A 22,596-nucleotide genomic window follows, 5' to 3' on the forward strand; every position below is an offset into this window, starting at 1 on the left:
ACGCAAATTGAAAATATATCACTAGTCTGTAGGACCAATACAGACAAAACTGTACCAGTCCACTAGAGTTTCTACTACTCTCCTAGCCCACAGCACAATATAATGTAACGATGTAACCCCTCAACAGATACTTTTGTTTTTTAATATGTTTCAGGGTTAACACTTCCAAGTTACACATCAGGTACTGTATTAACACAGTGCAAGACATATTTCATTAACATAGATTCCATGATTCCATGCTGGACAAACAATACATAACAGGGGTCAACTACAGAAGCATATCTAAACACGCATTTTGAGAGTACTGCTAAAGCAACACATGTCCCCTACCTGACCCAACAATTTTTTATATCTATCTGTGAAAAGTGAGTAAATCAAAATGAGAGTTAAACTTGATCAGTAACAGTACATGATAAAGCTATATACAACATTTCACTTCAATATCTTCAGGCATTGCAAAACAGAAGACCGAAAAGAAATTTTCATATCTCCAAAGCTAAAGTACCATAAAATGAATAAATCACCATGAAATTCAAACTTGATCTGTAATTGTACATGATAAAGCTATACATAAAATATCAGCTCAATATCTCAAGGTATTCTAAAAAAAAAACATCCGGAAAACTATATGTGGGACAGACAGTCAGTCAGATAGACGGAAAGACGGACAGACTGACAGACAGAAGGACAGCGATGAAACCTACAGTCCCCTCCGGTTGGACCGGTAGGTGACTAAAAAGGAGGTTCCCATGTGACTGTGGTGGCTGTATTTTCTAACTCATACATTAGAATTTCCATTCACATTTGGTGAGTGGACTAGTAGGTTCTGATATTTGCCTAATGGTTAGCACCAAAATAACAAACATTGTGTCATGACATTCTGCTTGGATCCTACCTGAGAGAGGATTATGCTGCGCAACTCTTCCGACTCCAGTTTACCATGCAAGTCTTGAATTTCAAACTCCAACATAAAATCATTGTTCTCATCATCTTCATTATTTAGTGCCTGCAAAAAAAAAGAAAAAAATAGAAAAGAGTTAAAGCTTGTTTTGTTTAATGACACCACTGGAGCACATTAATTTATTAATCGTTGACTATTGGATGTCAAACATTTGGTTATTTGACATACAGTCTTAGAGAGGAAACATGCTACATTTTTCCATTGGAAGGGATCTTTTATATGCACCATCCCACAGACAGGATAGTATATACCACAACCTTTGCTAGTCCAGTCGTGGTGCAGTGTCTGGAACGAGAAATATCCCAATGAGCCATTCAACAGGGATTGATTCTAAACGACTGCACATTAGTCTAGCGCTTTACCACTGGGCTACATCCCGACTACTGCCTAAAAAAGGACAAAAACAACCTGTTATCTTGGTTGATTGCCTTCAACAAAGGATGTATTTATTCATCTTTGCTGCCAATACTCAAAACACAGGAAACAGAAAATCTTGATAAGCACCATTCAAATGTGTTGTGTAATTTTTAATGCCCTGTACATGTAGTCCTAAATACTAATAATAATATTAACTGTTTTTTAAAAAAGAAAAACAGAAATAAATGATCAAACTATTTTTTACTGGTGAAAGTGGGATTTCTTTTTATTACGTTAGTTTGCATTACACAAAAGGAAAGGTGAAAATCCCACCTCCTGTGGGGATGAAAAAAAACTAAGCCTCTATTTTTCTATGCCCATCACACGCACTCTATCCCTGAGCTACACCATGGCCTGTATTTAACAAGGACAGTTTGATTTAAGGAAACAAAAAGGGCACATTGTTTAATTAATCATCAACTACTGGATGTCAAACATTTAATTGTTCTGACAGGTCTTAGAAGAAGCCTGCTACATTTTAAAATTAACAGCTAGGTAACAATTGGGGAAAAAAACACACACAATGGGTCTGCTAAAGAGGTTTGATTCCAGGTACCTCGGGCAAGCGTTCTACCCACTGTACTAGATCCACCCTGTATTTAACAAATTAACATATAACTGTTGAGTCAAACATCTAGAGACCTTGAAACATGGTTGACACAAATACAGGTTCTACAGAATATTCAGGTTTTTAAACACTTGCTGTCATTAAAACCTTTTAATAATAATAACGGCATATGCTTACCTTACTAAGGTGTTTTTCCAGCTGTACAATATGTATCTTAGCTGCTGCCAAATCCTTTTCAAGATTTTCTACTTTTATCTAGAAAAAGAGAAAAGAAAAAACGTATTCAAGGTCATGGTCACTAATATTCTGATCAAACCTACTTCAGTGGCCATCTCTATAAACATGTGTCCTTTTTAACGCTGCTTACTCCCTTAATACAGGTGTCCTTTTTAAATGTTGCAACTGAAGTAATGTAATGAAAACTGAAGTGAACTTTTTTAATATTTAATTTGTTTGTTTGGTAGGTTTTTTTAAAAGAAAATATTTTATATTTACAGATTTATATTGTAGCTTTATCACCGTTAGTAAAAGTGGCTGTAAAACAATGTTCTTATTTCCTTCTTGCTGAACTATATGTGACCTGTAGGTGTAACTTCCTTCAGTCATTCAGCAATTGCTAAAATTTAGGCAATTCAGCATGTCTGTTATTGTTCCATTCAGCGTTCTGTTTACAAAAACTTCCTGAATTATAATAAAAGAACTCTAATCTTGCACAGAGATTCATTAAGACTAAATTTAAAATAATAACAACGGTCAAATTGTTTTTTAATTACTTACTCCATTGAAAATTTAAAACTGTAAAAGCAAAACTTTTGAAAAATTAATGTCCTTTCGGAACATGTCAGTTTAAAAAAATCTCTGCAACAAAATAAGGAGTTATTCTGAATTACTTTTACGAAGCAACAAGTGGGTTATCGAGACTACTAAATTTCCACTCACTGAAAGCGAAAATAGACATATTATGGCACCATGAAATCACGGAAAACATTGCGATTCGAGACTTGTTTTCCTGGATTTTGCAATATGTTGCATGTGTCATTTAGAAAATTCAATTTCATTTGTACAAATTATATTTAAGAGCCATGCAGGCCTGTGTACTAGGCAAGCCAGAGAGTTTGACACTGTATATAATACATTTCCTTAAAGCCATTCTTATACCATAATAGGAACATTAATGCTTTTTAAGAATTAAACATTATGAAACACAAATGAAGTAAAAACTTTCTTGCCTTATTTTCGTACTTGGCAAAATTTCGTGTTTCCACAAGCTCCTTCTCTAGCCAAAGCAAAGTATGTTTGCTGAAAACCAAAAACATGTCTCAGAGTCCATTATATTGCCCCATGTTTATTAAACTTTTAGTCTAAACTCAAGACTAATAACAACTTGAGAGTTTAATGTCATTGCAAACCTATACAAATTCCATGCATGTGATGTCATTATAAGTAAAATATATATATAGGTATAGGTATGTGATACCCATTTAAAATTAAAGCTGAAATGACCTTTTAAAAGCCAAACAATCTGTACTATATTAAAATAAAGATAATTTTTAAGCATTTTAAATCAAATCCAACATACTTTGTTGAAATTATTTTAAGCAAAAAACCCCACCAAAAAGTGAGGTCAGATAAAAAATCTGAAAAAATAAAACCCTAACTATAGCTTCAGGTTGGAATAGGTAGAATAACTAGACAAACAATACCATTTAGATTCGTCATTTTCCACAGGAACCGACCACCGAACTCTGCGATTATTTCGAGAAGTTATTTCCAGTTGCTTCATGGCAGCTGAACAAAAAAAGGAGTCATTCTTGGTGAGTTGGCGATCAGTTGGAAGCAATGGGAAAACATCTGACATGTCCCTGCAGTCTGTGTTGAATGACATGTTGTTCCAAGTGGAATTCATTGCGTTGTTTTCCCTCTCCTCGGGTATATCCATATATGGGACTTTGAATTCTGTCAGTGGTGCCAACTTTGGTTTTGCCGAGTACACTGAAGAAAAAGAAAGAACCAGTAACCCAGTTGTAAAATATGTTGTTGAATATTGGATGTTATGTTAAAAAACTAAACAAATTGTTGCAGTTAATGGCACCACTAGAGCAGATTGATTTCTTAATTATCAGCTATTAAGATTTCAAACATTTGGTCAATGAAACACGCAATAAGAGGAAACCCGCTACATTTTTCCATTAGCAGCAAGGGATCTTTTAATGTGAACTTTCCCATAGACCAGTCTTTTATATATCAGTCGTGGGGCACTAGTTGCGATGGAAAAAAACCCAATTAGAGAATACGTCCACCGAAGTTCCTTCAACCTAAGCAGCTCAGGCTTGCGCTCTACCAACTGAGCTAAATTCTGCCTCTCCTATTATGTGGTAAACATAAGTATGGGGTAGTTTTTCTTTTTTTATCAATTTTAAAAAAAGAAGAAGAAAGAAATGTTTTATTTAACGATGCAATCAACACATTTATTTACGGTTATATGGTGTCAAACATATGGTGAAGGACCACACAGATAATCTGAGAGGAAACCCGCTGTTGCCACTTCATGGGCTGCTCTTTTCAATTAGCAGCCAAGGATCTTTTATATGCACCATCCCACAGATAGGGTAGTACATACCACGGTCTTTGATATACCAGTTGTGGTGCACTGGCTGGAATGAGAAATAACCCAATAGGGCCACCGACGGGGATCGATCCCACACTGACCATGCATTGAGCGAGCGCTGTACCACTGGGCTACGTCCCACCCCATCAATTTTAACAATTAAGACTATAAGGGAACACGCTTAATTACAGCGACATGCAGTTAACTGTAAGCATTTTGGCAAACATGGGTTAACTTACATTGTGCGGAAATTGCTTTGGCACCAGCCCATGAATATCGCCTCTTTATCAACTGAAATGGAATATCAGAACCAAACACTATAAGCATGTATAAACATAACGGAACAAAATTTTCTGTCATGCCAACGAAACATATATACAGTGAAACCTCTCAAAACCGGACCCTCTGTAAACTGGAATCTCCTCAAAACCGGACATTTCTCATGGGCCTTTTTTAAATATCTGTACATAAGAGAACCTTTCTAAACCAGATACCTCTTATAACCGGACTTTTTACTTGGTCCAGAGGGTGTCTGGTTTAGAGGAGTTTCACTGCATATAGATGTACTAAAGATGAAAAGCTTATTAATTATTTTTGTGTTCATACCTAAGAATGGAAGGTTAAAAACAAAAGAAAATTTAACATATCAACATATACAACCATGAGTTGAGGTTATTTAAAATCTCAGTTCTGGACATCATAGATTTTCTACGAGGGTCCAGAAGTAAATAAGTGGTGCGACTTTAACCAATACTTTTTTTTACAGATGCCGTTTTCTGAGTTATGGTATTTCATTTTTTCACTAACCACAGAAACTGATAAAGATTTTTTTATTTTAATCTATTATGAAAACAAGCTAAACCTGTTAAAAACTTAAAAGTAAAATTCTACTGTAAGCAAGTTAGCCATTTGCATGAAAAACCTACATGAACGAAAAACCCCACAAAAATCTATGATTATGATGCTTGAAGTCTTCTCTAGGTCATCTAAACAAAAACTGTGACAAATGTACACGGCAACATGAGAACAGAATTCAGCCAGACTGAGCAGGGAAACATTCACTGGACTGGACAGCGAGTTTCACGCTAAACCGAATAATCACCTTTGAAACCATGACATGTGCTCGTCTCTTGTGACTATCCGTGCTACATACCTGCCATTCTCCATCAACTTTTAGCTGTGGGCTTAGTCTGACCACTTCGGAGAGTGTTCAGTAGTTACTTCTAGCATTGTTAAGAGGAACATGTAACCACCTACTATGCTCCCCTATGACCGGCAGTTAGTGCTGTGGGTCAGACCAGCTTTATTAGCGGCAGAGGACGAGAATGCTACCAGTACCAATTCTTGGCAAATGTTAGCATTGCTCACTCTTGCTGCATGCATGACAGTGTTTCTTGGTTTATATCCTACAATAAAATTCCCTGATTTTCCCCCAATCCCGAACATTAACGGACCTTGTTTTCCTCAGATAGTTCTCGGAGTGTGCTTGACACCACAACTTTGGAACGGAGCTGGTCTATCAACTTTTGCTGCTGCGACTCCAGATCCTCCTTAGCTTTCAGTTTTTTCTGCAAGTCTTCTTTTTCAGACTGCATGTCCAGCACACCAATCTAACAAAAACAAAACAATGTGAGCTAACGTTTTCCTTTATAATAATCAAGGAAAATTATTTAACAATGAAAAGAAAACTTCTGACATTTGCATGTCCACCTACCGGTATAAACATGTACATTAAAAAAAAAAATTAGATGTACCTTCCTTCTTTAAAGTTATTATGGAATGTTTTTAGCAGAATAAAAGAAAAACAAAAAAAGAAACATTTAATGACATCCCAGCATGTTGAAACAGTAGACATCTAACATTTCGGGGGTTGGGGGTGTGGTGGGTGGTGGGAGGATGGTGAATCTAGCTCAGTCGGCAGGTGCTTCAGTCAAAGTATCAAATCCCCTTGGTAGAGCTATTCCTATGACTGCATTTTTCTCCATCACATCATAGCTGGTATATCAAAGGTAGTGGTGTGTGATGTCCTGTATGTGAGAAAGTGTATATAAAAGATGCCTTGCTGCTAATGAAGACTATGTGTCACAATTAGCAAATATTTGACATCCAGTAGCCGATAATGAATCAATCAATGTCTTCTAGTAGTGGTGTAACAAACACAATCTCTGTATTAACATTTGTTAACAGGTATGTTTGTTGATAGACATGTATTGTAAGCACATTTTAAAACTATATAGCTATTTCATGTTTTATAGCATACTGTTATTGACAGAGAGAGAGAGAGAGAGAGAGAGAGAGAGAGAGAGAGAGAGAGAGAGAGAGAGAGAGAGAGAGAGAGAGAGAGAGAGAGAGAGAGAGAGAGAGAGAGACAGAGAGAGACAGAGAGAGACAGAGAGAGAGAGAGAGAGAGAGAGAGACAGAGACAGACACAGAGAGAGAGAGAGAGAGAGAGCGAGGGAGGGAGAGACAGAGACAGAGACAGAGAGAGAGAGAGAGAGAGAGAGAGAGAGAGAGAGAGAGAGAGAGAGAGAGAGAGAGAGAGAGAGAGAGAGAGAGAGAGAGAGATAGAGGAATGGGTTGGTTGTTGGTGGGGGGGTGGAAACTAAGTGGCCACCTATCCCACTCACACCAAATAGCAGTACAGTATCTTTTATATGCTCTTTTAACAGAAGAGATAGCACTACCTTTCAGACATCAATAATGAAGCCTCAGTAAATAATCCAACAGGTCCAATGAGGGGGACTGATCCTAACATCTGTTACACATCAATCCCTAAAACAATGGAGATTTCCATTTCCACTCGGAACAAAGTATGTTTCTAGAAGCCAAATTTAAAATGCTTGTTTTTCAATTAAACAGCATACTAAAGCAAAGTGTGCAAACTTACATTACTGAGCATCTTCTGGAGTTTCTCAATTTCCCGCTGATACTTTTTTAACATGGCTCTGTCAGACAAAACCTCATTGACGTGTGGCTTGTTCTTGATTGTTTTCGCTTGGCTTGCAAACTGAAAGAAAGAAAACCAATAATTTTGAGAGTACTGCTAGAGTAATACATGTCCCCTATTGGGACTAACAAATTTTCATATTTCCTAAGTTCAAGGGCCATAACTCTGTGAAAAATGGGTAAATCACCATGAAAATCAAACCTGATTTATAAAAGAACATGATAAAGCTATACACAATATTTTATTTCAATATCTTAGCATTGTAAAAAAAAAAAAACCCAAATTCCTGAATTTTTTTTTAATCTCCAAGTTCAAGGGCCATAACTCTGTCAGAAATGGGTAAATCGCCAGTCATGGTGCACTGGCTGGAGCGAGAAATAGCCCAATGGGACCACCAATGGGGATCGATCCCAGACCGACAGCACATCAAGCAAACACTTTACCACTGGGCTACGTCCCGCCCCAAATCGCCATAAAGTCAAACCTGATCTGTAATAGTACATGATATAATTATTTTAAAAAATTCCACTTCATATCTCAAGGCATTGTGAAAAAACATCCGAAAAACTATATGTGTGACAGACGGACAGACAGATAGACAGAGATGGACAGACAGAAGGATGGAATTGAAACCTATAGTCCCCTCCGGTTGGACCGGTAGGGGACTAAAAATAAGTGTGCAGTGAACTGAGATACAGACAACTAATGTTATGTGACATTCGGTGATTGGGGCATAAATAGAGAATAATAAAGAAGTTACTAGTTAATATAAAATTTATGTGCCAAGTGAAATAATTTTAACTTCTCACAAGCTTTATGAGGGCACACGTAACCGGTGAAATAACTGAGAAATTATTATGCATGATTTAATGTATAATATTATTGGACAATTTGACACTTAAAAACCAATGACTTTGTCGGTACTAAATATGACATCATCACAACTTGGCAAACATGCACAATGGCATCACAAAGTTTTCATTTATAACTCTGTTTCTATTGTTAAATTTGTCACAAAATGTTATTTTAATAGCAATCATTACAGATTTTTTAATTGTCTGTGAAAATGAATAATAAAAAAAAAAAGTTATAGCAATAATCAGAACAGTATGTAAAGTGGTTTGTAAACATTGTTTACATATGTATGTACAAGTATGGATATTGAAAATAAAAGGTTTCTAGAGACAATAACAGACGAGGTAATAAATAGAATTAGAATCTCGATACCTGTTATTATCAAATTTATGTCCCTAATGAAAATAACTGGTAACTTGTTTATTATCCTCTTTAAAGCAAGCAAGTTAGTTTTACTTTGTTAGATCAACTGTAATCTGGAATAATCATGTTTTCTGCTCGGAGAGCCTGGATTAAACATATTATGCAATGTTTAAGCTTTAAAAGCATCGGTCAATTGAACAATTCTTTCAGATTTTGTGCGCCTTAACATTTCAATTAAAACAGTTAAAACATTTAGGCTTATGCTTGTAACTGAAATTACGAACCCTGAGAGTAGAATGACTTTCTTCCACCGATGATGGCGATATCGTACAAATAATCACAGTCTTCGAGTTTCCACCCAAGGCATTCTGTAAAATTCTTGTCAGTTTGGAGTCACGGTATCCTACAAAAGAATTGCTGGAAAAAAAAAAAAATTGGCAAAGATTTAGATTTTTAAATTTGGAAGAAAAATCCACTATTTCTCAACTTTGATTACCATAAACAAATTTTACAACATTATTCAATAACACAGTGATAAAAATACCATTTTATATCCACTATTTCTCAACTTTGATTACCATTAACAAATTTTACAACATTATTCAATAACACAGTGATAAAAATACCATTTTATTTCAGGATCATCTCTAAATTAAATTAAATGAAAGTTAAAAAGTTAAAGTCTGTTTTGTTTAAAGACACCACTAGAGCATATTGATTTATTAATCAGCTATTGGATTTGATAATTTTGACATATAGTCTTAGAGAGGAAACCTACTACATTGTTCAATTAGTAGTAAGGGATCTTTTATATGTACCATCCCACACATAGGATAGCACATACCACAGCCCTTAATATACCAGTCGTGGTGCACTGGCTGGAACAAGAAATAGCCCAACGGGCCCACCGACAGGGATCAATCATAAATTATTTTGTCTGTGGAAGTAGGTTATCATTGTATTATATCATCTTTTATTACATTTTAGGTGTCACAAATATTGGAACTTCTCAAAAGTGAAATTAATTATATACTACATTGTAACTTTGCTGAGAACCCTATATAGTTGAATGAGAAGATCAAAACAGGTATTACCAGCGTGTACACTGGAAAAAATGTTGGTGAAGCCAATTTTAGATGTATAGAGTATTTCCTTGAAAATTATAAAAATGTGCTTAATTTAAGGAATATTTAAGACTAAATATTGTAGCCACTTTGTATAAAAAAATTATGAATTGGCTAATCTGGCAATGGACAGGTGAGCCCTGAAAAATTATATTAAACCACACAACTTGCTATCTAAGGAATGTAAAGTTTGTTTAATGAAACCTGGGCACATTTTTTTAACTACAGCTACTTGGTCTTTAACATATAGCTATTTTAACATTTGGTTGAGAGAAAGAAAAGGGGAAACCAGTTATCACAAAGGTTATTCCTACCACAGCAAGGGTTCTTTTATATGCACTTTCCTATGGACAGAACAGTTCATAACCTGGCCTGCTATCAAGTCTTAGAATACAAAATTGTCTATACACGCACCTCATTCCTTCACTAAGTACTCTTATGACATTGCTGAGTACTAACAAGCTCTTGTTGATTGCACAGCCTTCACGAAACCTATCTCCAGAGTTTTCACCCGCTTTTTCAGATCCCGCCAAATCAACAAAATTCTATTTAAAAAAAAAAAAAACCACTTGATAAGATAGGAAAAATAATGAATTTTTAGGAAAACTTTATTCTTAACATTTCAAAAACAGTAATTGTAGTGTATTAATCACCATCTCATCAGTAGCATTGTCTGGTAATATATTTCTTTCATTTGTAATAAATATAATACTGAATATGTTTGTGACATGCGACAAAAATATATTCAATAAAAAACTCCATTAGAACTGAATCAAGCTGCATTCTGTAAATGCTCAAATCTTAATGGTTTTACTTAGATCTGTAATCACAAGTATATTTTTAATAGTTAAAGGTTAACTTTATAAACAGATTATAATAGGAAACTTATCAGTTGGGCTTTACCGATGTAATAGTGATCATAAAACCCATAATTGTCACAGAAAATGTTAACCACAATTATTCCTACAATTTTGAAAATGTAAACAAGTATTTTGAGTACTGCTAAAGCAATACATGTCCCTTAATGGGCCCAACAAATTTTCGTATCTCCTAAATTTAAGGGCCATAACTATGTGAAAAATTGGTAAATTACCATAAAAGTTAAACTTGATCTGTAACAGTACATGATAAAGCTATATAGAAAAGTTTACTCAATATCTTCAGGCACTGGGGAAAAAAGTCAGGATTTTTTTTATTTATCACCTAAGTTCAAAAGCCATAACTCTGTCAAAAATGGGTAAATCGCCATGAAAGTCAAACTTTATCTGTAACAGTACATGATAAAGCTATACACAAAATTTCAGGGCCCCGTTCCACAAAGCGATCTTAGCCCTAAGATCACCGTACGTGCATAGCTACCGTATGCACTAAGGTGATCTTAGTCCTAAGATCACTTCGTGGAACGGGGCCCAGGTCAATATCTCAAGGCACTGTAAAAAAATGCATCCTGAAAAACATATATTGGACAGATGCATGGACACAGAAGGACAGGGATGAATCTATAGTTCCTTCAGGTTGGACCGGCTGGGGACTAATAAGATGGGCTGTGGGTTTGTTTTCATGTGGTCTTTAAAAAACCCAGCTAGACACTGAATAAGTATTAAAGGTAAAATTTGCAAACTGTAGGGTCTAGCTATATGACCACTACAATTGGTGCATGGTTCTAATAATGCAAAGCCTTCCTAAGATCATATATTTCTAAGCAATTGTACAACTGAAAATTGATCGGTTGGTGTAAACAGATTATAACTGATGATTGACAATGAAATAATTCCAATTGATTCCCAACACTATTTAATACAGATCATTCGCAATTTGGCTGCCAATTATAATTGGGAAACTCAACAAGTGAAAATCAACTTACGAGATGAGAGAGCCGTACTGGGTCTACAGCATCGACATCATTTGTTACTCTGCTTTCAATAATCTGTAACGAATGAACAAATAGTTTTTAAAATATTGAAAATATAAATATTGTCTCATCAGTATCATTGTCTGGTAATCCATTTTTTTTCTTCTCATTTGCATTGAATACAATACTGAATATGTGCCACATTATTTTTCTCAAGCTCAACCTATTAAAAAATACAGGCAAGCTTGAACGTGACGATAACACCAATGGCAATGATCATAGCTACAATATGAATAGTCAATGGTCAGACTTTATTGATCGCAGTTTTTTTTGCTGCTGAATAACAATTAATGCCATAGGTTGAAGAGATCTTTTTGTTTTGTTTTAATTTTGTGTTTATTTGTTGCAAAATGTATGGGTTTAAAATTGCCATAGACATGCTCAAAATTGCCATGGGTGAGCACTTAGCCCACATCAAAAAGCTTCTAGAGAAAATTCTTAAATTTGAGTCCTGTCAAAGCAACAATCACTGTGTACTTACAATCCTGAAAATTGAATGGGAACGAGAACTCCTCTCGTTCAACTTCGTCTCTGCAGATTTACGTTTTTCTGTAACAAAAGATAAATATAGCAAATTAGCCAATAAGGAAGACAAACAAGATTGGTTAACATAATATTCAGTGTAGAACAGCCTCGATTACAAGTAATCTTATAAACCCAAACCACCAACAGTGCTGACAGCCTGAAAATTGTACACCGTAAATGTTTAAGGAGATGATGCTAGGTTGACTAAAAGTATATTTTCTCCCATCTCTAGCTATGCAAGACAAACCCATTCCATGACGTCAGCCAATACGGAATAAATCAGTCTTGCATGGGCTATGACGTCACTGCATTTAACATGGGGAGTGTTAGTATTGGTGATATATGACATATTAATGTGAGTTGGTGATCTGAGGTCATCAAACAAGTTTTAGATCATATTTCATAAAAACCTTCAGCATAAAAGCCATCTTGTTAATTTGTAGTGTTAAATTACATTTAACATGTGAAACAGACATGGAAACTATATTTTTGATAAAATGGTAAAATAAAGAAGTAAATTTTTCAGCCATCTTTGTCTGTTCGTGTAAAAATATAGTTTATTTATTAAATGGATGAGAAAAAGACTCCACCATATGCGGTTATGTGTGATAGAAAAAGTATACCCTCATTGGTAGAAATTTTGACCCTGGGACTCGGCAAGTCTCATCCCAGATTGAACTTTCCACCACCGAGGGTGTACCATTTTTATCTCACATGACAACATATCATGGAGTCTTATATTACTGTATATGATATAATTATACGAAAAAGGACTGGGCACAAGACGAATGTCAAACATGTTTATTCTATAGAAAATCTGGCTTAAAAATCATCAAAAATGTAATTATATCCAAATTTTTCCTTGTGTTTTTGGGGGTGCGTGTGTGGCAAATTATATATAATGTGCAGTCTACAAGATTGTCAACAGGAGAAAACATGGCCTAATTCTACTAAGTAAATTCAAATTAAAATCATACCGTCTCCTAACTGAATGATGTCTACCACCTCATGCATCTGTTTAACATGCATCTCAGTTAAGCCAACTACAGAAATCTGATGATCCTGAAAAATATCAACAAAGAAAGCTAGTTGTTTACCAACACTCCAGCAATTAATTCATCAGTTATAGAGCTCAATCGTAATGACGGTAATTGCCGTAGCTGTGATATGAATTGCCATAGGTCAGGTAATTTACCCATGGCAATTTTTTGTCGTTGGATAAAAATTACTGCTGTCCGTTGAAGGGATAATTTGGAGTTTTTAGTTGTGTTTATTTGTTGGATAAGTTACAGGTTTAAAATTGCTAAAGGCAGGCTCAAAATCACTTAATTGAGCATTTTGGCTACAGAAAACAACTTTGAAATTCTTTAATTTGAGCCTTGTAGATAGTTTGCCAACTGCAGGGATGTAAATGAATGTTTTCTGTAGCCTTGAATGCATCTGTAGTTACTGTTTTTGTGGTTCATATTAAGATCTGGTTTAAAAACGAATGCAAAGGTTTGTGGATAATTAGCATAATCAGGTGACCAACACATGATGTCATAAATTAAATGACATCATTTTGATAAGCACCATCTTCCTTAGTCTAAAAACTGTGCCATGGGTACTTTTTTGATTATGTTAGAAAGAACTCCTGATGTCCAATTTGTAGACAACAAAAGGTCATGTGTTGAACATGTAGACAGCTGAAGAGACCTTGTTATTATTGTTTTTTATGAAACCAGTAAAAAAAAGCCATGAAAGTTCCAAAAACAACTTTCTGTACATTTCATCGACCAGTGTTTCTGTGATTTATTCACCCCAAAACAATGTTTACCGACTGAAAAAGCTGTGACCATAGCTCGAACTTAACAACGGCACTTGTTTGCCAACAGATAAAAATTATTGCCATAAGTTGAAATGACTGTTTTTGGTTTTTATATCTGTTGCAAAAGTTACCGATTTGAAATTACCATAGGCAGGTTCAAAATTGCTACTGGTGAGCATTTTGCCTGTGGAAAACAACATTTCAAAATTGCCATTGGTGAGCATTTTGCCTGTGGAAAACAACACTTTAAAATTGCCATTGGTGAGCATTTTGCCTGTGGAAAACAACATTTCAAAATTGCCATTGGTGAGCATTTTGCCTGTGGAAAACAACACTTTAAAATTGCTGTATGTAACCAACTCAAGTTCGAGCATATTTTTGTCACTCCCTTATTTGGCCGCTGTCTAAAACAGTTTTGCCTGTATATAAGATTTCCAGTCAGAACTCACTGGATCTTCTTGGAGCTTTAGAACTTTTTCTTCATTAACTGGTGTTAGAAGGTCTATGATTTTTTCATTGTAGATTTCCAGGTAGGAAATCCTCAGCAGAAACTCTCGATCCGGACACTGAAATTGTTTTAAAAATAACACAATATTAGTAGTGCATGCTCAACATATGAATCACTTATGCAAAAATGCCCTATTAAGACCATTTTGTTCTACTATGGAGTCAACTATAAAATACAGGACCCATATTCACAAAATATCGTAAGCCTAGTTTTACATGTAAACGTAAATCTACGACTGAAGAGCTATTCACGAAACAACGAAAACGTAAGTTACGTGTAAAGTTGGACGTAAATATAAGAGTGCCTCAGGTTGCAACTAACGCATATACATATAATAAATCAAGCACGATCGCCGTTATTTACTATTATTTACGGAAACTAGCAGCATTTCCAATAAATGTAGCAGTTTGCTATGGCGAACGCCCACGGATTGAACATATTTTTGTTCGTGATCGAACGGATGTTTTCGACTTGGCCAATTTCTCCTGAGTTATCTTTTCCTTTTTAAGAAATGTCCTCAAGTTCGTACCAAAACGCGGATCCCCACCAATACCAAAATGCCATGGTTCACTGTTCGCAATGTTATTGTTAGCAGACGACAAACAAAATTGCGTTTTGCGCATTTGTTATTTACCCGGTAGCCATCGTTTCTAATGTGTTTTTATTAATTACTCCAGTGAGAATGTTAAATCGTAGATTTACGTCCAACTAAGTTACGTTTATATTTACGACCATCTTTGAGAATAAGGTGCTTCTTGCACGTAAACGTAAATCTACGGCACACGTAAGTGCTAGTCGTAGACGTAAATTTACACTTTTTTGTGAATATGGGTCCAGATCTTTTGCACACTGCACTAACCGGAAATAATAATAGAACACTGATCAAGATTAATCTTGATAATGGCAGTTTAATTTTTTTGTTTTTACATGAAAAATACCTGGTTTTCGGCAAGTATTTTTGCTTGACAACAATGGGGAAACTTCACAATCATATTCAGTGACTGCTAATTTGGTAATAAATAAATTTACCAACAACGAAAATATTGGGACACGAATCGTAGTTTATTTCTACACAAAAATTCAAGTAAAAACAAACCACAATTATTGTAAATAATGGATATAAATACTGGACATCTGGACACAAATGCATATAAGTAAATGCAACTTTACAGATTTTTTGCCTAATTTTAATCCACGTTAACTGACCTAAAAATATCATTAAAATTTGAAAAACCCATGAAAATAATACTTATTGATTCAAATATCAATAATTACTTTGTGTATTTGTAAAACATTTAAGTTAAAATATGTGAGTAAACGTTATAAAATTGTACCCCCATAACATGTTTTTTGTCAAAAATTAACCCAGTAGTCAGAAGGTTAGAAAGAGCAGAACAATGACAAATGCAAAGTATAAGTATTAATTAATATTGCTACCAAGAAGTTATAAGTAAAAACTACTCAATTAATCGAATATTTTACAGAAGAGAAAACCAGAACCTGTGCTTTCAGCTATGAAAAATGTATTTTTGTGTTTGTGACTGAATGAATGTTTAACGACACCCCAGCACAAAGAATACACCGGCTGTTGGGAGTCAGAACACAGTGTACTACACATTAGTCAGGCAGTTGATGTATGACAAACCTGTTCAATGTATTGAAAAACATTGTTCATTGATAGTCCCAAAATTCCAGTTTGCATCTTGTTTCCAGAGACTGTGTATGTTTTTCCAGAACCCGACTGTCCATAAGTAAAAACTGTACCTGAAATGAGTAATTATTTATGTATCAGCTGTTAGAACATGTCATAGGACACCATATTCCTTGAAGTAGCCAGCCTAAAGTTAAAGGTTGTTTTGATTAACGACACCACTAGAGCACATTAATTTATTTACCATCAGCTATTGGATGTCAAACATTTGGTAATTTTGACAGACATGTAGTCTAAGAAGAGGAAACCCATACATTTTTACATTAGTAGCAAGGGATCTTTCATATGCACCATCCCACAGACAGGATAGCACATACCACAGCCTTTGATATCCCAGTTGTGTTGCACTGGCTGGATCAAGAAATAGCCCAATGGGGCCCACCGACAAGGATCGATAGCAGACCAACTGTGCATCAAGCAAGCACTTTACTACTGGGCTACGTCCCGACCTCTAGCCAGACTAGGCCTACAACAAAAATAGAGAATGGCAGCCATACATCACAGCAGACACAGTGTTTGGTAACCCATGTACAGGTTACCACAAAATACAGACATGGTAAATTTTAAGTATAGTTACAACATATTTATCCAGTTTTCTATTCCCACTATTTTTTTAATTATTAAAGTCCACCACAGACACACTAATACTTTGTTATTCATTCATATTACTGTTCTATCATTTATTTACTATTTGAATAAAATATAATACACCGTAAACTAAGTGAATGTTGTATTGTTTTGTGAAATACAATGTTTTTGAGAACAATTCCTCCCATTTTGCTTTGTCATCAATTTATCTATGAAAAAGTTTAGTGGCAACAGACAATTTTTATGTACATGATCCTTTTTTTAAATAGTCTTTTTTTTCTCTATAATTTAGAAAACAAGGACACAAATGATAGTCCAGAGAACACTGTTTTGAAAATCTTAATTAGCGTAATTTCAAGTCACTTGAAATTAATTAGGAACTCCACTTGAAATTAATTAGGAACTACTGTTTAATGTTTTAAAATTGTGTACCGAATCATGATGTGATACTGAAAAAGATTTTCCATGCAGTCCATGGAGTTTTACAACCACTTTTGCTATCCAGCATTCAAATAAACTCACCATGAAATCCTTCCATTGCCCCTTTAACAATGGGTTCAGAAATCTGTTCGTGAATATCAAAGTTACTGTCGTCGGTATCAAAAACATGATCTGAAATGCAAATGGTAAAATCTTTCTTTCTTGTTTTCCCTGTAAATACTAACTGGTGTAACAGATTACTCAAAACAATACAGAACACATAATTGTAAGATACATACATTTTATAAATTTTAACATGAAATTCAGAATGTTTTTAATTTATTAAATGACATTTGTCACACATGTAAATGGATGAAAGAAGGATGATATAAAAATTAATAATAATAATAATGTTATATAAAGTGGCAGGCTTTAATTTCAATTTCACAACACAATCAATAACAGTCATGGCTGTCTTCAGCAAGGAAATGTTTTATTTAACGACACACTGAACACATTTTATTTATGGTTATATGGCGTCGGACATAAGGTTAAGGACCACACAGACAATGAGACACGAAACCTGCTGTCACCACTTCATGGGCTACACTTTTCGATTAATTAGCAGCAAGAGATCTTTTATATGCACCATCCCACAGACAGGATAGTACATACCACAGCCTTTATTACACCAGTTGTGGAGCACTGGATGGAACGAGAAATAGCCCAATAGGCCCACCGACAGGAATTGATCCTAGATTGATCGCTCTTTACTACTGGCCTATGTCCCAATTAAAATTTGAGAAGCAAAGATTGCTGCCCAATCAACAAAATAAATTTTAAGCCTTGTACATCTGGGGTGGAAAATTATTTTATAAATGGTTACTTGCCCTGAATTGTACAATACTTGCCCAGATATTTATGTGATGAATGTTGAATTTTTAAGTGAATAACATATATAAAGAAACTTTTCTGATTCGCATGATCTTTATTTGTTTACTTTAATCCACTGGTTTTGTTTAAGTTCAGGTCCACCTTCAGCCGTATCAGATTTCAAAGACAGGATATGGCGTGTACCCTGGGCACTTTGAATCCACTCCTTTACAGCAAATCTAGGGCAGAAATCTCTCAGTGTCTTGGGTCCATGTGTCATTATTGTTAATGTGTTTTCAAGAGTCTCTTGGTTTAGAACAGTCCTGTGGTTCGTCTTGACTAAGTTCATAATAGAGAACATTCTGTCACACATAGCTGTGCACGGGCTCATTACGAACATCAGCTCAACTAATTTGCAGATTTTTTTGCATTAATGCTTGGGAATTTACAGCAAACAGAACATGGGAGACTACTCTAACACTATTGATAGGTGGTTGCACGTAACTAATTAAAACACATTATCGAGAGCCATTATTTTGTTGAGTAAGTTATGCACTTTACTAGTTTAAAGTATTTTAAGACATAAATACAGGTGAGCCACAGAAGTTTTCCTAGAATAAGTATTAAAATAATTAAATAAAAAAATTCCGTACTTGTATTTGTTGCCATACCATGAAATATTACTGTACACAGGAGTCAGGCAATGGTATGTTTCCACTAGGAGTGCAAAAACCGTATTGCAGTATAAGAAACTGTATTGCAATATAGTTGATATTATTTAAATTTAATATTTATGGGGTTTTTTTTTTTTAATGAAAACAGAAGGCATAACTTTTTAATGATCTTTATTAGTTTCAGCTGTCAGACTAAATCAGGGTGCAAAGCAGCACTTTATATTTACTCGCCAACTGGCTAGTGAATGAAAAAAAATACTAGCCAACTAGAGATTGTTACTCGCCAGGCAACATATGAAGTACATGTATTAGTATGGATAATTATAATAACATAATTAAAGAACTTTAAACACCAACCTCATCCTGTGTTGTTTATTTTTCTCAAGGGTATGTTTCCAAGAATCCAGAAACAAATCATCAATTAGGCCCTATTTTGTTTTACTTTCCTTTGTAAACTGTTTTTTAATTGGGTTACGCGATTCCGACAAGTATACCGACGACTACAGTTACCGAAACTAGGACGTATTTTATTTATTTATTTATTTTTGTTCACGATATGCTATCGTTACCAACAACTTTCTCGAACGTTTTTTTTAAATTTATTTAGCATATTCCCGCCATGTAACATTTAGCTTAACTTTAGGTGCAAACAAATTGGCTGCGAAGCAATTGGTCCAATGCTTTGTGAAAACTCATTTACAATCGGAAAACCCCGATGTGTCACAAGGCTTTCCGATCACCTCGATCGTCAAGTCGGCTTGCGGTGAACTCGTATGGAAAACTTACTCGTATGGGGGGAAATGCAGTGAACTCGTATGGAAATCCACAAGTGAACTCGTATGGAAGACTTAATCGTATAGGGAAAATGCATATATCCAATACTTGTGTGTAATTTTTTATGCAGAGGTCGACAAACCCTCTAGCCTGACGTATGTGGCTAGTGGTTTTTAACTTCAGGCTAGCGAGAAACGCAAAACATGCATGCATGCATTGTTTACGGTTTCTGTCGCAGGAAATAAGTCTAATGACATGCGTGATTTGATTGGTTGGGCAAGTCACATGGTAGTTAATCTCGCACAATGTTTTAGGCTAAGAAACTCTAATTATATTTGTACTAAATATTTATATCTATATATATATTAAATTATATTTTTCAATATGTCTCTTACTCTGTTACATCATGAAATGTATTTACATTTCTATACTCATATCTCATCTTGTAATAAAGTTCGGTAAATAAGAAGCATGTATACAAAACAATTGTCATGTAAAAATACACATATTCAAAGTATATCTGCATATCCATACATCCCCATACGAGTTCACTGCTATTTCTTACATACGAGTTCGTTTTCCATACGAGTTTTTCGTCCATACGAGTAAGTTTTCCATACGAGTTCACCGCACCCCGTCAAGTCGGCCGGAGAGCTCCGAGTGTGATATCCGCAAACTGGGCAAAATGCGGAAGTGTATGTTTACAGTTTCGATCATTAGTATATGTGTCGTCTGACTGATTAGTGAAATAAATGTTCCAGTGTCAGCTTCATTCTGAAAAAATAATCTACTCGCCAAAAGGCTAGTGTTTTGCAAATTTAAATCGCCATAACAGAATTTCACTCGCATAGGCGAGTGTTTCACTCGCAGTATTGCACCCTGTAAATGTTTTAGGCCATTTTTTTTTTTTTTAAACACCATACTAGTCTACTAGAACATCGGTGTGATGGTGTCAAACTATTTATAAATTGTCACCTTCGGAAATCCTTACTATCGGGCTTTTCCGTTGCTGCTCGCTTGACACGGAAATGTACGTATAGAGTCGCAATGTTTCGGCAGATCGACCGAACCAGAGCCTGAGGTATTTTGAACGATCGGCCAAAGTATTCCGAGTGCAGTGAAAAACAGCGATGTGTGATTCTCATTTGTTGGTTTATTTCTTTGAAGATGATAGCCGTAGCCGTATTCCAACGTAAATGAACAATGAATGATATTGTGTAAGTAACAAAACATTTATTTGTAATTATCGTTAACTGGTTATTTACATTGGACTTTTAACACATTTTGTTTAGAAGTTAGAATCAAGTATAACTGACCTATCACTTTGTATGCCAACATTGACGTGATTGTTACATTTCCTGTCATCACCAATTAATAAAATGATGTGGTTTTTGTTTGTTTGTTTGCCTATTTCAAGTCAAATAAGATACAAGGAAAAAAATAGCGTATAAAAATCGCGATACACAAAACTGTACCGCGGTTCATATCGAGCTGATCAATTATCGCTGCAGCACTAGTTTCCACCCCTGTACATCTATCTAAAAATTGGCTCAACCAAAATTTATTCCAGTGCAAATGGTGGGAACTCAGAAATATATGTACTACAATACTGCTTAAGTTGATATTATCTAAAGAACATTTAATAACAGGCATCAAAGGGAGACAACTATATATCTACACAAGGTTACTTGAGGTCATTGTAATGTGTGTTTTTGTGGTAATTGAGTGTTGTTTCAACTGCACTTTTTTGAAGGGGCCCATCACAGGAGCATTCAGTTTTATAGGCAACAACTGCATTCAACAATGTTTCTTTTGCATATTATGACAAACTGTGTGTTTAAAGGCGTGATCAACATATACATGATACATATATTCATAAAACTGACCAACCAGTGTATCACCCTTGGGCTATGAGAATCCCTAGACTAGGCCTATATTCAGTGACAGCAAGCAATAACATTCGCAAGCAATTTGACTGCTTCCCAATGTTGTCATTTGGAACTGTAAAAACAAGTCTAAGAATAACTATTTCTGTTCTGTCTAGCTGAACCGAGCCCATGAGACACAGCTGATGGCAACTACCTGAGCTGAAGCAATATACTTACCAAAGTGGTATGTTGTTCCAACACTATCTGGATCACAACAAACGACTGCATTCTGTACCACTTTCCAGGCTACTGACACGGAGTTCTGTATCTCCCTAAAATCAAGCACATAGTGAACAGTGGTGTCTTCAGAACATGAAATAACAGGTGAAAATTAAATTATAGGTGGTTATTACCATTCCCTTCAATTGACATGTGACCTACCAAAGTAGAATGATACAATTTCATTGCTTGAAGTTTGTTTTGTTTAGCGACACCAGTGGAGCACATAGTAGATTAATTAATCATCGGCTGTTGGATGTCAAACATTTGGTAAATCCGACCTGTAGTCATCAGAGGAAACCCGCTACATTTTTCCTTACGCAGAAAAGGATCTTTTAAATGCACTTTCCTACAAACGGGAAAGCACATACCACGGTCTTTGTCCGGTTGTGGTGCAGTGGTTGGAACGGGTGAGAGTTCATTGATCACGGTCCACTATAGTTCCTAATTGTGACACATGTTATGGTTCACATATTCACTTCTAGGAAATGGTGAAGAATTAAAGCAATATGTATGTTTAATGGTAAGCCTTCTGGCTGTATTTTGCCCATGTCATTTTGTAATATTGAGCATCGACCTTTTGGGACATGGGTATACAGCGCAAGTGACAGCCGGAGTGAATCGGTTAATGAACCACCTGTTCGGACCGGTACTACAGCCAGATGCGGTCATATAGCAAAAAATGAGACAGAAATGTTCTCAATTTTGGAGTGAAAATAAATGCTTATATTTAATGTATGTTAGCAATGGTGTATGTTATTAGTGCCAACGAGAACCCGTTCTATTGGCAATCTTCATTTGAAGTTGGGCAATT

The 22,596-nt window shown here is 35.4% G+C and overlaps 1 protein-coding gene across 1 annotated transcript in view; it reads right to left on the minus strand.

Moving 5' to 3' along the window:
• Positions 1–22,596, minus strand: part of LOC121368666 (centromere-associated protein E-like) — a 94,464-nt gene that overhangs the window by 63,235 nt on the left and 8,633 nt on the right. The window contains exons 3-18 of the mRNA XM_041493405.1: positions 21,741–21,835; positions 17,417–17,506; positions 16,241–16,359; positions 14,537–14,653; positions 13,258–13,342; positions 12,237–12,304; positions 11,708–11,770; positions 10,258–10,388; positions 9,004–9,136; positions 7,442–7,561; positions 6,009–6,164; positions 4,794–4,845; positions 3,650–3,938; positions 3,176–3,245; positions 2,124–2,201; positions 896–1,006 (exon numbers count right to left, since the gene is read on the minus strand). Coding sequence (XP_041349339.1) covers positions 896–1,006; positions 2,124–2,201; positions 3,176–3,245; positions 3,650–3,938; positions 4,794–4,845; positions 6,009–6,164; positions 7,442–7,561; positions 9,004–9,136; positions 10,258–10,388; positions 11,708–11,770; positions 12,237–12,304; positions 13,258–13,342; positions 14,537–14,653; positions 16,241–16,359; positions 17,417–17,506; positions 21,741–21,835 — 1,777 coding nt within the window. The remainder of the gene's footprint in view (positions 1–895; positions 1,007–2,123; positions 2,202–3,175; positions 3,246–3,649; positions 3,939–4,793; positions 4,846–6,008; positions 6,165–7,441; positions 7,562–9,003; positions 9,137–10,257; positions 10,389–11,707; positions 11,771–12,236; positions 12,305–13,257; positions 13,343–14,536; positions 14,654–16,240; positions 16,360–17,416; positions 17,507–21,740; positions 21,836–22,596) is intronic.

The sequence above is a fragment of the Gigantopelta aegis genome, chromosome 3 (assembly GCF_016097555.1).
Source record: "Gigantopelta aegis isolate Gae_Host chromosome 3, Gae_host_genome, whole genome shotgun sequence".
NCBI classification, from domain to species: Eukaryota; Metazoa; Mollusca; class Gastropoda; order Neomphalida; family Peltospiridae; genus Gigantopelta; species Gigantopelta aegis.